The sequence below is a fragment of the Callospermophilus lateralis genome, unplaced genomic scaffold (assembly GCF_048772815.1).
Source record: "Callospermophilus lateralis isolate mCalLat2 unplaced genomic scaffold, mCalLat2.hap1 Scaffold_82, whole genome shotgun sequence".
Classification (NCBI taxonomy): Eukaryota; Metazoa; Chordata; class Mammalia; order Rodentia; family Sciuridae; genus Callospermophilus; species Callospermophilus lateralis.
Window position 1 is genome coordinate 6,672,982 of NW_027516260.1, and position 16,810 is coordinate 6,689,791.

Here is a 16,810-nt window from a genome sequence, read left to right on the forward strand (position 1 = left end):
TTCTTATGATTGGAGTAAGCATGATCTACATTTTTTAGATGGGGAATCTGATATTCAAAAGTTTAGTTATTTGCCCAAACTTCTAAATGATAAAGTTGGGATTTGAAACCAGATCTACCTGGCTTCAAAATCTATACATTTTCCAAGGAAAACAACAACATCACTTTTCTTACACAAGTCTTGAAATAACACAACCTACAGGAAACAACTTCAGTTGAGAAGGATTACTGTCACAATGGCCCTAGGATCATCTTATCCTCCAATCTCTAAAAGCTTTCTCATTCCTATAATTAAACTCTAAAAGTCCAATATCAACAAATACCATGAGGGGGAGGTAAGTCCTAAAATGCTTAGATAAGCTTCTAGACAGATTAAATGTCTTGTTTGGATCATGATTTTCTTTAGAAAGGTCAGCCTTAAGTGACTCTTTCTAAGAAACAGATCTAACCTAATTCCTTTCATTCTTAAAACTTTCTAAGGATCCCCACTATTAATGGTCTAATGCTACTTTGGCTCATGACTTCCTTTAAGATTTGCTGGCCTCTCCAACAGACCATCCCCCTCCAACTTCACACTTTATACAACACCAACTATTCACATTCTCCTGGCCTCCCCAAATATCCTTTTCTTCATGTTTCCATTTCTCTGAACACATTTCTTCTGACTGCCAGCTTCCGCCACCATCCTCCACCCCAGCCTGTCTAATCAACAAGAAACCACATGTCACACTCCTGTTTGCCCTTTGCCTGTGCTTCAAACACATCTCAACTACTTTCTGACCTTATTGATCACCCTTCCAACCATAATAAATGCATTTATGGACAATAATGTTCTACCATCAAATAAATACCTCTCTTTCTGCCATTATCTTACTGTGTTTCAAGTGAATGCTATTATCTCCCTGCCAGAATGAAAGGTTCTGAGGGGAAGAACCAAGTTTTTACAGGTGTACAAATGTCCAGCCTTGGTAGACAGCAAATCTTCCTCATATGCTAAACTAAGTAGCCATTAAGCCACACCCCTATGGCTTTTGTTTTAGGAGCTATCTACTCAAAGGGTCAGGAGTCATTTTCATAAAGACATTTTAAGTTCTTCACTTCATGACCAGAAGCCACTTAAAAACTAATAAATAATCAACATTCTAATTGAAGAAACTATGTCAAACTTACCATCTTAGTGAAATAAAGCAAGAATGAATATAACAAGGAAAGCATGTTGTCCAAAAGGGTGGCATCTGCTGGCTCTTCCACCTTTATCTCCTCTACTTGGTTTTCTGTATCAGCATCATCAACAGGAGTACCTTCTGTTATAAGTAGCTCTAAAATTGTAAGGGGAAATGGCTATTTTATTTTATGCTATAGAATAAGAAATGTCTCTCTTCAGTTTCAATATTCATCGAGTGTTTCACTAAATATATGAGTCACAGTGCCTGGAATATGTGGCTCTCCTAAAGACAATTAACACAGAGAAGAAAACTTCAAAATCCTAATTAGAGCTGTCAGACCCTTCAATTATAAAATGAACAATCTCCAGTCTACTCTCCACTACTTCCATGGCCATACAACTGCTATCAGACCAATATTTACTAAAGGAAAATTTTAAAAACCAGAGATATATAGACAGGGTCACATTCAACAAACATAGATTTAGTGCTGGTGAAACTTTGTGTTAAAAATTTTAGGAAAGCTGAAAGAGAGGGAGTCTTGGTTTGCAGATTTACAGGTGGAATGAGCCAAGGCTTAACACAGCATCTGGCAACTGGCAGAGATACTCAACAACTATTTATTGAGTGGACAGATGACAGCTATTTAAAAAGAACACAGTAATACCAAGAGAGACTAAAGGGAATTGGGTACAAACCTCATTGAGGCTCTGTGAATGAGGTAGAATTCCAGTTAGACCAGAGAGCTTGTAGGGGTGGAATTTCAGTATGAGCTACATGAGCCTGGGGTACTTTTGATTAAACAGCTAGGAGTCCAACATGCAGTTATTAAGAAGTTGGACCAGTTGGGCTGGGGATGTGGCTCAAGCGGTAGTGCGCTCATCTGGCCGTGCGGCCAGGGTTTGATCCTCAGCACCACATTAAAAAAAAAAAAATGTGGTGTCCGCCGATAACTAAAAAATAAATATTAAAACTAACTAACTAACTCACTCACACTCTCTCTCTCTCTCCCTCTCCCTCTCTCTAAAAAAAAAAGGAAGTTGGACCAGTTGCCTCTAAGGTCTTTCTCAACCCTGAGATTCCATTCACTACTATTTTTTTTAAGCTTTTGGCTAATTTTTAATTTTTTTTTTTTAGTTTTTGATGGACCTTTATTTTATTTATTTGTATGCAGTGCTGAGAATCAAACCCAGTGCCTCACATGTTAGACAAGCACTCTACCACTGAGATACAACCCCAGGCCCTCCATTCATTATTGGTCTATGAATTTGACTGCTGGTGAAGTCTGCCCATTGGCTCAGCATCTCAGCACCTGAGACACATTAAATGACATTTGGGAAGATTTTACCTATAAAGGTGATTGACATCATTTTGTGGTGGAACCTAAAAGGCCAGGGAAATAATTCATGCTTAATTTTGTAAGCCAAGTTTTCCCTAATCTTGAAAGTTTTGCAGCATGAAAATAACAAATCTTAATGGTGCGTGATTCATTTTCAGAACCTTATGGAGTTAAAGACAGTTCAGAAGTCAGTAGTGTTCATATATGGATGCAATGTCTTCTGGAAAATGGGAGAACTGATATGTCATTCCTTCTCAAATTAACTGAATCCCCCCCTCCTATGAGTTCTCCTACACTCTGTGTGTGCAGATGGGGGGGGTCAGGTTCAGTGCTGCTAAGCCCTGCACTGGTGCAGGATAATGCTATAGCTATGCTTACAGACCAGAACGTTTAAAAACACAAAATACAGTAATTATGGCTTCATAGCACCATACTGGATGGATAAAATAAAACAATTAGTCATCATCTAATTTACTAATAAAATGAGAGTGAGCAACACAAAAGTAGAATGCTGTTGATGCCATTATTGGGGATTTTTTTGAAAAATTGTTTCTCATCTACCACTGGATACTGTGAACTATGATGAAGTATTCATAAGTGTCAGTCAAAAATTGATTGCAGTTCTGTACTGTTTCCTGTAAGTATATAGTATAAAGATCTGGACCATTGACTGCATTTGAAAAAGTTTAATTACCATGTCCAGGAAGCAAGTCAAAACAGGACTTGAGCTATATTACATTCCATATAGAAGAAAAGGGAAAAAACACAGAATTTATGAGACTATGAACAGTGATTCTCAAGCTAACTTGTACCAGGCCAGACTTTCCTGGAAGGCCTGCTAAACACAGATTGTGGGTCCCACCCCCAGAGTTTCTGGTGCTGTTGGTCTGGTTGAAAATTACAGTTTTAGAGCATAAGGCCTTTGAAGAATAATATTTTAGTTGTAAATGGTTTACACAAGCTAGTCATAGCTAAACATTTGCTTTTAAGTGAGTTACAGTCTCTGGCCTATTTTTGATTTCTAGTCATCTTTATTCTTGATTTTCTCTCACTTAAGAGATTTTTTTCTGAACTCACATGTACCTATATCACTCTCTGCTCTAATTGTACCTTTGGCAACAAATATCCTTGAAAGCCTTCATTATGATAATGCCTCTACTTTGTAGAGAAAAATTGGCAAGCTTTACCTGGGTCTACTTTCTCAGTATTTGGGATCTGAGACACTTCTAAGACACCCATGTCCTCAGTCACAGGTTGACTCAAGAGGCTGGGCTCTTCAGGATGGTTCATATTTAAATGATGACTCAGGAGGCGAGGCTCTTCATGAAGATTTCTATTAAGATGATTTGTGTTCTCTTTAGGAAAATCATCTTCATGGGGTGGCTGCATCTCTACAGGGGAGAAGAATGCATTGAGCCAGCTGGATGACACTATCTACCCCCACTTAAGCCCAATGATCAGCACTCCCCCTCAGCACACAGCTCCAGATACCTCAACACTGCCCTCCATGGCCTGGCATGCACCCATGAGAACAACTGGGCAAGGATACGGGACGGTTAATTGTTTTCATCCCATTTAAAGGATGACTGAACTATACAGCCAAATTTATAAAGAAGCCTTTAATCCAAAGTATTTCATAAACAAATACATTTATGATAGAGGCTTCAATAACTTACCTTCCCTTGGCAAACCAACATACACCCACATGAATAAATGTGCAGAAGAGAATTCTGGTCCAGAACAAAAATGTGAAATGTCTATTCTGCTCAGAAATAACAGGAACTCTTTCATCTACAAGTGTGCTGGTCTCACCGAGCCAGTATAGAGAAGGGAATTCCGTATGTCTAGCTTGCTAATGTGCCTTTCAAATATGTTCAAAGTAACCTAGGAGCCAAAAGGTGAACCTATCTCCTTCCTGAGCTCAGGACATAGACCAATAGGATCCAGAGCAAAGATTATCTCTTTACAGCTTCATATTCTACCCTGAACATTCACTTGTACTTTGCATTCTTATCCAAAATATATCTGCTTTGATTAAATGTACAACTGTTTCCTTCCCCAAATTATCAGGTAAAATTAGCATTCTTGGGAAGTAAATTTTTCCAATGGCTTTATGTTCTTCTGGAATTCTTATCATATACTCTCAGTTGAAATATTTCATTTTGAAAAACAATGGATAGAGATGATCAAATATGAAACCAGAAAACAGAAAGCTTTTTTCAGGATATTGGCTCATTGTCAGTTTGACGAATATTTAATTGAAAGGCTTCTATGTGTCAAGCACTACATTATAAGGCTTGTCATCCTGGTTCCATCCTTGATTAATATGAATGCAAGGACCTTAGAACCCAGTGGAGTAAAACCAGAATAAGTGACCTCTCCCCCAAGAGACTAGAGATAGCATGGTATCCACAAAAGATAAATGCTGGGGAGGGGAATTCAGGCAAGCTATCCATTAAAAGTTATTCTAGGGCTAGGGTTGAGTGACAGAGCACTTGCCTAGTGCAAGTGAGGCACTGGTTTCGATCCTCAGCACCACATAAGAAGAGATTAAATTCTAAAAAAACAAAAAAGTTATGCTAGTCACTCCACACCCACATGATCTAGTACAGATATTTTATGATTAAGAAATTATGTTTAATAAAGCCCTTTTATAATTTTAACATAAAATCTGTACTGTTAACAGGTCTACTTTTGTGCATTAGTTTCTCATTTATATCTTTCTCTTTAGCTTTTTATAAAATTTCTCTTTGAACATGCTAACCAATCCCAACTGTCCTAAAGGAAAAAAAGAATAAGCAATGTCCTTTCATGCTCTAGCCCCAAAGAATGAATAAAGGAACATATGGGGCTCCTGAGTCAGCCTTCTTTCTCCTTTAGGCACATGGAAACTGAATAGAACTTTACAATAATACACAAAAACACCTGGATGGAACAACTCCTTCTCTCCAGCTCAAGCCGCAGGCAGGTATTTACCTTCAGCTTTAGCCCAGATTTCCTCTAGAGGAGGCGCTGTTACAAATGGAGCAGTCTCCTCCACTGTGGAGTGCTTGTACCTCACAAAATAGATCAAGTATTGGATATCATCAAGCACGGCAGCCTCTTCAAATATGTTACTTTCCTTTATTCCTATGTCTCTAACATCATTCACACGATTATCAAGCATTTGCTCTGCTACGCTCAAAATGTGTGACTCAGAGGCACGGAAGACCTTATCTAGAACCTTATCTAGAACTTTTTCCACATTATAGGGCAGGCTCTCCTGCTGTGCCGACTTCAGCTTTAATGACATTTCCTGCAACATGGCTTCCAGTTCTTGGACATCAAAGTACTTCAGGAAGCGTTGCAAGGACTTTTGTTCTGTAAAGAAGCTGCGGATAATGGGCAAGTCTTCCTTCTGATCACTAACCTCTGGCTTTAGGGCTATATGTGGACTCTGTGGGAGTATATCATCTTCAAGGTCTGCAGAAGCAGGACCCTGGCTTCCTGCATCCGTGATATGCCCTATGTCCTCAAGGTCCTCTTTTGAGATTTCTTTTCCAGTAGCCTTTTCTGTAGACCCTGAAGTGTTCAGATGTTCCTTAGGGTTGTCTTTTTCAAGATCGTCAGAATCTTTATCCTGAAATACTTCACTTATCCCTGAAGTCTGAGTGTTTTCCTCATCACTTCCGTCAAAGAGTCCCTGGGCTTCCTCATCTGCCAGAGGACTTTCCTCCTTTCCCATTTCCATATCACCTCGTTCCTTGTCCATCATGTCTATCCTTTTAGCTGTGGTTTCACTTTTCTTAAAAATCTCCCAAATTATACTCATTGCTTTCTCAAGAACGTGTTGGTTAACATTCTGAATCCCAGAATGTTTTTCTTTTGACTGTTTTGCACTTACAGCATTTTCATCCTCCACTAGCTCTTCAGGGGGATAATAATCCTAAAACTGAGTCTAAAACTGAATTGAGTCTAAAACTGAATTGGCTTATAAAAATTTTGGAGTATTTATTATTGTTATTGCAACAAACCTCTTCATCTGAATCTGAATGGCTACATCCTCCCCACCACCCACCTCTAATCCAGGACTGGGAAGCAATTCTGTCCACTTCCTGAGCACAGAAGAGGCTGCAGTTCCCAGGTGGCCAGTACAGATCCTTGGCCTCTTTCAAAAGCAAAAGATTACTGGCTCACCTGCTACCCTACCTCAAATATGAAGGGAGGCTTCTATGCACAGAAATGACAGGATTGAAGCAGAGTCGGGCCGAGACCTTGGAACACATTGCATGCCTGGACTCGGTGCTCTTCCCAAGCCTAAACTCTAGTCCCTGTTAAAAGGCAAAACCAGCCCAATCCCCAGTGCAGCAAAAGGACGAAGGGGCCAGTGAGCCGTTCACAAGGAGCCCCATCATCAACCTGCCGCTGGGATTAGGGCCACCGAGCCCTGGAGAGCATCTGCCCTGATACTGCACCTGCCCAGGTCCCTGTGGCGGGGGCAAAAAAGCGCTCTGCTACAGCGTGGGGAGCCCCGGATGCGTGGCGTGCAACCTCATCACCCACTGAGATCCTAGGTGAATCCTGGAAGGGAATAAACTGAGAGCTGTCCCTGGGGAATCCTGTTTCCCAACCCCCACCTCAGTCAGTAGAGAAAAATAAAACGCTGGCAACAAGTGAGAGTCGAAGCCCCCCCCCCCCCAGCGGGCTGGCTGGGGCGCCGGCAGAGCCGGAGGGGACACACGCAGGGTCCTGAGGCTCTTGTCACTCCTGCGCCCCACCCGTCATCCTGCGACCCCCTAGCCCAGTCCGCGGGGCTGGGGACTGGGGGATCGGAGCCCCATGCAGCCCAGAAGAGCCACAGCGTAGACCCAGGCCGCCTGCCCGCCTACTCACTGCTGCATTCGTCGTCTGCACAGAGTTTGTGCTTCCAGAAGCGTCGGCCGGTGCTCAGGTCCAGTTGGCCCAGCACTCGCCAGGTCGGACAGAGCACGAACAGCCAGAAGAGAAGCCCCAGTGCCGCAGCCATGTTGTGGTCACCTCGGGGAGCCGGTGACACAGTGGAGTAGGCTGCGGCGGGCGTCGGCGGGTGGCCCCGGAGCTGGGGCTCAGGGGGCGGGTGGGTAGCGAGGCGCGGCGCCCAGGAAGGCTTAAGCCTTTCCCGGATAACACGTCAGCAGGGATATATTGGGGTCGATGCACTGGCTCTACTGGGGAACGCAGGGAGCCAGAGCTCCCCGTCCTTCTCTAGTGGAGACCTGCTCCTCAACTGAAGACCTTCTCCTCTAGTCGCTGCCGTGGCAACTAGGACTCTCTTTCTTGTCCAATCACCTGCCTTTGCTTCGGTGACCTCACAAGCGACCCTCCGTGTGATTCCATTCCTCACCCACCCATCCCCCGCCACTCCGCCAACCCGTCCTTTCTGGCTTTCCCCAATGTCTCATTTCTGGTTCATCCTGAACTAGCCTACTCCACTTCACCATTCACTCCCATCCCCCATTCCTGGTCTGGTACCTCCTTTTCTGAACTACCAAATCCCACCCATGACTTGTCACAGCTAGTCTATGGTTCCAAGCTCCCTCCCCTTCAAACTCCTAGAGGTTCCTTGAAGCCCCACCCCAAGATCCCTCTGATTAGGAAAGGGGAAAGTGGGAAAGTGAATGGAACTGTGATTGAGGGTGTAAACTGGAGACTGTGACCTGCTTTTTTTAAGGCAGGGACAAGTGAGGGCAGAGAGATGGACAGTAGTCTTTGGGCTAAGATCTTGAGATTCTTATCTTTATCCATAAGGGAAGAAATCATTTAATTCAACAGCATATTTTTAACTTTCATTTTGTGCTACCATTCATGCCAGACGTTGGACAAAGCCCTAGCATGGTGTGGGAGTGGATGAAAATCAAAAGACAAGATATCTGGTCCTGGTCCGAAAAAGTCCACAACTTAGTGGGAACCAACTGTCAAAACCGATTGTCAGAGAAGAAAGCTATTAGCTAACATTTCTTGAACACTTTCTTTATGTCCAGTTGTTATTCTAAAGGTTTTATATATATCAATTCATTTAATCTTCATAACAATAGTACCTTACAGTAGTAGTAGGTCCTATTCCAGTCCTTATTTTAGAGTAAATTGAGGCAGTCACACATCCAGTGAGCAATGGAGCTAAGTTTCAAACCCAAGGAGTAGACTCCTTTTCATCACAACCCATCAACTAACAAGCAAATGTTGTACTTTCTGACAAGAGGAGCAAAATCTGATTTAAATCATAATATAGCTGAATTACTGATATGTACAGTTAAGTGGGGGAAAGGCACAAGCTAGGCAGCCCAAGGAAGAGTGTCTGCAATGCTCCCATCCTTGGTGGAACCATTCTCATTTGTCTGTGACCAAGGGCTTGTTACTATAGTCTCTGCTAAAGTTATTCATCAACCTCCAACAATGAACCCATCAGTTGTTTCCCCAAATTAAGTGAATCTTTAGAACTTAGAGAAAAGAATGTAGTCCACCATGTTCATAATGTTAAATAAAGAAAACAATGGAAAAAAGGTGTGCACAAACATTTGTCTACAGGGGCCATGAGAGGTCCCCGTTGGTCCAGTGTACTTCTGCGCTTTCTGGAGAACCAGTGGATCATAGAGAGAAACTGTCTGAGTCATTCTTCATTTCTTTTCTACCATGTATTTATTATGTTATAAAATGTATCTAGTAGGCATCTCTAACAACATGTTGAAAACTGAATTCATTTTTCTCTCAAAATCTGCTCCTTTCAGTCTTCCCTATCTCAGAAATAAGAATGACAATTTAATTCCCATTATCCAGGTGCTCAAAGCCCAAAACTTACAAACCAACATTGATCTCTTTTCTCTCACATTCCAACTCCAGTCCATTAGACAATATTATGTCTTTATTTTTTATAATTTTATTGAGATATAGTTGACCTACAATAAATTGCAAATGTTTAAGGTGTAAAATTTGATAAGTTTTGACATGAATATACCAATGAGACTATCACCAAAATCAAAAGAGTCTTTCATCCTTCTTTGTAAGCCCTCCCCTCTCCTTTTCTGGCTGTCTCCAAACATCTCCTGTCATTATAGATTGTTTTGCATTTTCTAGAATTTGATATAAATTATACAGCATTTTATTTATTTATGTTTCTGACTTCCTTCTTTCCAAGTAAGCATTTGAAACATGCCCAGAATCTGACCACTCCTCTGCATCTGCTAAGCCAATATAGGCCAAACCCACATCATAAGTCACCTGAATGATTTCCATAGCCTTCTTCCGTCCTTGCTTCTGCCCTCATTTTCCCCAATATCTATTGTCCTGATGGCAACTAGAGTGATATTTTTAAATATAAATTTGATTGTGTCTCTCTGTTCAAAATCTTCCTATAGCTTCCCATTTCCAAATAAAAGGCAATGACTTTAGCCAGGCCTGGTTGTACTCATCTGTAATCCCAGAAGCTCAGGAGGCTGTCAGGAGGATCCTGAGTTCAAAGCCAGCCTCAGAAATGTAGTGAGTCCCTAAGCAACTCAGTGAGATCCTATCTCTAAATAAAATATTTTAAAAAGGACTGTGGGTGTTGCTTAGTGTTTAAGTGCCCCTGGAGGTTCAATCTCTGGTATCAGGAAAAAAAAAAAGGAAAAAAAGCCATGACTTTATTATGGACTGCCCTGCCTTATTATGGACTGCTCTTAATCAATGTGACTCCCCTCATCCTTTTCCCCCCATTTCCTAACATTCTTCTCTTGCTCTTTTAGTTCCATTTAAATACACCAAGCCCATCCCTGCTTCAGAGCATTTACACTTGCAACTTTGCCTCAACCTTAACTCCCCAAATCATCTGACTAGCTAACTACCCCCTCACTTTATCATGTCTTTGTAACAGTGACATTTCATGTGATAAAGGCCTTCCCTGGCCACCCTACACAAAATAGAGCCTCTTGCCATGACTATCAAGCCCATCACCCTGCCTTTCTTTCTCTTCAGACCTGCCTTACACCACTTTTACTACTTTCCTTACATTTGTTTATCTACTTGACTGCTCCAACCCAACCTCAAACACAATTTCCAACACGAGCAGAAAATTAGTTGTTTTGTTCACGACTGTTACATCAGTGACTAGGGAAATGCCTAGAATGTATGAGAGAGTTAACAAATGATTTGTTGGATAAACTCATGGTTCCAATGATATTATAAATATACTATACTATTAACCTAAACACATATATTAACTATTAAGCGCCCATATATAAATAGTACTGAGAGGAAATAAGCTATGAGAACAAGGCATTAAAGGTCCACCTCTCAGCAGCATGCATCCTCAACTCCAGGAATGTACCCCTGAATGTTTGTGTTGAATAAAAACATAGTTGTTGTGGAGAGTAGTTGTTTGGTTACATGATACTGGAATATTTAAGCAGATCTTTAAAAACTAGTTTTAATTTTTTCTTATTTTTCTTATTATAGAATATGGTACGTTGTAGAATTTTTCTTATTATAGAGATTAATGATAATTCATTGGTGGAAAAATCAGAATAGCAAAATGATCTAATTGCATATTATCTTCTTGATATTTACTTTGACTCATAATCAGATATAATTTTATATGCATAGTTAGTGCTTCCAGTTACTGAAGAACTAGCTGCTTAGTTTGTAGAGTTTTCAATATTTTGATTTATCAGTATTATTTTTTAAACTTATTGCCTTAAAGACATATTAACTAGTCTAGTGGATAATGAGAAGAAAATTTCTCAACTGGCCACAATAAGGTAGTGGTAGCTCTTTCTACCAGGATACATACAATTAGTGGATGAATCAGCATTCACTTTTACTCATAGCATTTAAATATGTGGCATTGATGTTTAATATAAGGTTATGTTAAAAACCTTCAGAAAAGTAACAGGATAGAATGTGGTGGTGATTGTTAGCATGGAGATAAATAATCTCAAGTGCATTATTTTTTAATACCTCAAAGGGAATTCTTACGGGGTAAGGGTTGAGTAATTGTTAAAAATAAATGTATCCAGTTTGGGTGGAGGGGACATAAAATTCTAAGTATGAAGGGTTCCTAATGTCAGAGTACAATCTAAATGAGACAAGAAAAACATGTCTGAAACAAATAATTGGCAGCATAATAACATATACCATTGGAAACTTGTGAAGGCACTTGCCTAGGAGCATTCAGAAGGCCTAACGCTGCCGTTACCAGGAAGAACCTCATCTATTGTAAATGATGTGCCAGAGAATAGTGTTAAACATTATGGAGGACTAAATCTCTCCAAGAGGGGCAACAGATTTACCCTCGCATATGAAACATTGGAAAAAAGTGGACAAAATACAAACAACAACAGTTCTCAGATATTAGATAATAAGCAGCATAAGAGTGACCTCTAAGATAAAGTTAAGCATGAGAGATGAGTGCTAGGATTATCCCAATTTACTCCCTGGAAAGAATTTTTCAGGCCACATTCAGAGAAGGCAAACTCAAATAGAAAATCTCCTGAGTTGAAGAGATGGATTTTAAAAGTCTGAAGAGACCGATGCAGCTAGAAGTCACAGATCAGAGTAAAGGAGAGAGTAGAGAACTGCAGAGGGAGAGAGAGTGTGTACATGTACTAGCTCTCTAGACATCTATGGAGGGTTCCCCTGAAGTCTGTGGTTAAGTAACAATGGGCACACATGTAAGGCCAGAGAAAGAATCTTCAGAAAGGAACAGGATGGAAGGTGGTGGTGATTGTTGGCATGGAGATCAATTTTTGTAATCACCAACTGGAATGGAAAATCTATAATAAAAGGGCATCAAGTAACATAGTCAGTAAAAGGCAAAAATTAGCCGAAAATTGAAGGTAACTCCTGTCTAGCAGAATCTTAAAAAGATAAAAATGTTTCCAAGATAGTTCAGAAAAAGCTGTACACAGCTCAAGAATATTTAAAAGAATACAAAATATCCAATACTCAACAAGGTAAGTTCACAATGTTTGGAATCCAATAAAAATGTATGAGGCATACAAAGAGGTAGGAAAATATAACCCATGTTGAAAAGAAAATTAATAGAAATGATCATTAATTACACTGTGATAGAGTTATTATACAAGGTCATTAATACAGTTGTATACCATATGTTCAAGATGCTATGGAAAAGCATAAGCATGTAAAGGAGAAAAAAGAAGATATAAAAATGATCTAATTCAAACTCAGATAAAACAATGGCTAAGGTGAAAATTACACTGAATGAGATTAACAGCAAATTCTACATTGAAGAAGTCAATATCAGCAAACTGAATATGCAGTGATAAAGACTCTCCAAAATGAAACACAGAGAAAGAGACTGAACTGAACAGAGCATCAGTATGCACAGCTTCAACATTTAAGGCTGGGCTTCATGATGCACACTGTAATCCCAGTGGCTCTGGAGGCTGAGGCAGGAGGATCTTGAGTTCAAAGTCCCCCTCAGCAATTTAGCAAGGCCTTTAGTAATTATGGATTCCCTATCTCAAAATAAAAAAATGTAAAAAAGGGCTGGTGATGTGGATCAGTGGTTAAGCACCTAGATTTAATCCCCTGTGCCCATCCTCCACAAATCAACATTTTAAAAACCAGAAGCACTAAAACATCAAAGAAACCCAAAGGCCCTTGTAGACACAACTGACTTTGCTTCAAAGGTTTTTTGCTTTTTGTTTTCCACTTCAAGTTAACACTACCTTTAAAAAAAATCACATTTTTGAATTTATTTTTTCTGACATCTAAGAGGGATCTTACATTTTTCTACTTCCCTTTCCAAGACTATTCCCTCTTTTGCACTGTGTAATCTTAAATTTAAATGTAAATTAGTTGCATTGATTTTCCTTTGTGTTAATAGTCAAATTATGATACAATTTGAATTATTGAAATGCATATGGAGGGGTTTATTTTCTTATTTTTAATGAAAACTCACGTTTTTAAAATTAGCACCTAGGGGACTATAGGTGGAGACTTAATATGTAGAGTCATCAACATGATAATTGTAATTAAATAAACACAAATCAGTTCATGATAGCTGATTTCATTTACCATTATAATCAACTTTCTCCTCTCAAAAACAGCACAAGTAGTCCTAAATTGACATTCACTAATTGTATATTAGAGTTTCAAGGAAAACACTGAAGAGTTAGTGACTATCATAATGATTGAGATGTGTTTTGACATCAGTAATTATTATTATTTTTAAGATGGGGGTTTTGCTATGTTGCCTAACCTGATCTCCAACTCCTGGACTCAAGCAATCCTCCTGGCTTGGCCTTCTGAGTAGTTAGGACTACAAGTCACCAAACCAGCCCAGTAATTATTGTTTAGTAGATCTCTTTTTGGACACTAAAATCACTACTAATATGATTGTATATGTTTGAAATTGGTTTTATGAGCAACATACAGATTTGATGCAATTCCCATCAAAAATACCCACGAATTGGTGTGAACATACTTTGTATACAACCAGAGATATGAAAAACTGTGCTCTATATATGTAATATGAATTGTAATGCATTATGTTGTCATACATATATTTAAAATAATAATAATAATAATAATAATAATAATAATAATAATAATAATAATAATAAATGTCATTTTTCCAGAACTAGAAAAAACAGTCCTGAAATCCATTTGGAATAATAAAATATTCAGAATGGCCAAAACGATTCTAAGTCAATAAAGCAAGCTAGAGGCATCATCACAATACCTGACTTCAAATTATACTACAAAGCTATTCAAATAACCATTGCATGGCTCCGACATAAAACCAGATACATAGACCAATGGGAGAGAAGAGAAGACACAGAAAAAGATCCAACACAGTTCATAGTCATCTGATCCTTGTCAAAGGTGCCAAAACATATTGGGAGAAAAGACAGGCTTTTAAACAAATGGTGCCAGGAAAATTGGTTATCCATATATAGACAAAAAAGACTAGACCCTGTACAAACTTGAAAGAGATCAAAAGCCCAAGAATTAGACCAGAAACTATGCAAATCCTTGGAAGAAAATATAGGTTTGAGACTCCAGCATATAGGTACAGGCAATGACTTTCTTATTAGAACTCCTAAAGCTCAGAAAATAATGACAAAAGTTAATAAACAGAATGGCTTCAAATTAAAAAGCTTCTGCACAGCAAAGGAAACAATTAGTAACATGAAGAAAGAACCTACAGAATGGGAGAAAATATTTGCTAACTACTCTTTTTTTTAAAGAGAGAGAGAGAATTTTTTAATATTTATTTTTTAGTTTTTGGCAGACACAACATCTTTGTATGTGGTGCTGAGGATCGAACCTGGACTGCATGCATGCCAGGCAAGCACGCTACCACTTGAGCCACAGCCCCAGCCCTGCTAACTACTCTTTTGACATACGATTAATATCCAGACTATATAAGAAACTTTAAAAAACTTAACATCAAAACCTCAAATAACCTAGCTTAATTGGGCAAATGAATTAAACAGATACTTCTCAAAAGAAGAAATAAAAATGGGCAACAAATCTATGAAAATGTTCAACATCATTTGCAATTAGGGAAATGCAAATCAAAACTACAGTGAGCTTTCGTCTCACTCTAGTCAGAATAGCAGCCATCAAGAATGTGAACGATATGGGGCTGGGGTTGTGGCTCAGCAGCAGATCGCTTGTCTAGCACGTGCGAGGCCCTGGGTTCAATCCTCAGCACCACATTAAAAATAAATAAATAAAAATAAAGGTATTGTGTCCAACTACTTAAAAAAAAAGAATATGAACAATAAAAAATGCTAGAGAGAATGTGGAGAAGAAGGGACACTTTTATCTCTGTTGATGGGATTGTAAATGAATATAACCACTATTGAAATCAGTATGGAGGTTCCTCAAAAGACTAGGCAGGAAACCACCATATAACCCAGCTATACAACTACTCAATGTTTATCCTAAAGAATTAAAGTCATAATACTAGAGTAGTACATGCATACCCATGTTTATAGCAGCACAGTTCACAGTTGCCAAACTATGGAATCAAACTAGATGCTTATCAAGGATGAATAAATAAAGAAAATGTGGCATATACACACAATGGAGCTTTACTCAGCCATAAAGGTGAATTGTGTCATTTGCTGGAAAACGGATGAAACTTGAGAACATTCTGTTACACAAAATAAGCTAAACTCATAAGGTCAAGGGAGCATATGTTTTCTCTCGTATGTGGAAGCAAGAGAGAAAAAAGGAAAAGAAAAGTGAAAATCAAAAGGAGATCAGTAGAGTGTAGGAAAGGGACCAGGAGAGGGAGGAGTGAAGGGAAAATAATGGGGAATGATATTGGCCAAACTGTAATGTTATATTGTGCATGTGGAAATATGTAACGACAAATACTGCCATGATTTATGACTATAAAGTATCACCAAAAAAAATGGAAAAAAATAAAAGAAAGCAAACCAAAAGAACAAAATTGCTTTCATGTATGTATATGCACAGCTTAGCCAAACATTTGTTGTGAGCATAAACATTAATTAATACTCTGGAACAGTGATGAGCAAATCATAGCTGTCAGCCTGACACTGTTTTTTTTAAATTGTTCTCTTTGTTCCTTTTTTCTCTTTCTTTTTTTTCATTCTTCTCTCTCACCCTCCCGCCCTCCCTCCCTCTCTCTCTCTCTCTCTTTCTTTCATATTTCCCAGGCTGGCCTGAACTCCTAGGCTCAAGTAATCTTCCTGCCTCAGCTTTCTGAGTAGTTGCGACTGTTGGAGCACACCACGGTGTCCAATAATAACACTTGCTTTTGTAAACAAAGTTTTATTAGAACACAGAAGCTTATATTATTTACCCACAGTCTAGGCTATTTTTGTGCTACACTGGCACTTGAGTAGCAATGAAGACTTGCCTACAAAGTCTAATATATTTATTATCAGTCTCTTTTCAGGGAAAATTTGTTGATCCCTGATTAGATTATAGATTAAAGTCAGCAGAATAAATACATAAACATTTCAATTCTTACGATGAAAATTGGTGGTATGAAATGAAATAAATGATCTGTTAATTGCCAAGATAAATGTCTCTTCCCTATAGAAAGTGTGTATTCAGGGCTAGAAATCTTGACACTGTGTCATGTCAAATGTAGGAAAAAACCTGGCAGTTCATTTTGATGAGAGTTAAGAAATTTCTTTTCCAGGACATTTTGAGGTGTATCTAAACTTTGTAGATAATACAGGGAAGAACATTTTAATCTGCAAATAGATTATGTTCATTATTAGTTTGTAATCATTTCACAACTATCATATAATATTAAAGCATCATAGGAGACTGCCTATTGGATTGTAATAGAAACTTTTATGACTCTA

The 16,810-nt window shown here is 38.9% G+C and overlaps 1 protein-coding gene across 1 annotated transcript in view; it reads right to left on the reverse strand.

Annotated features, from left to right (window-relative positions):
• Positions 1–16,810, reverse strand: part of LOC143386514 (transport and Golgi organization protein 1 homolog) — a 77,152-nt gene that overhangs the window by 30,040 nt on the left and 30,302 nt on the right. The window contains exons 2-3 of the mRNA XM_077108469.1: positions 3,689–3,892; positions 1,170–1,318 (exon numbers count right to left, since the gene is read on the reverse strand). Of these exons, the coding sequence (XP_076964584.1) occupies positions 1,170–1,318; positions 3,689–3,890 (351 nt within the window). The 5' untranslated portion in view covers positions 3,891–3,892. The remainder of the gene's footprint in view (positions 1–1,169; positions 1,319–3,688; positions 3,893–16,810) is intronic.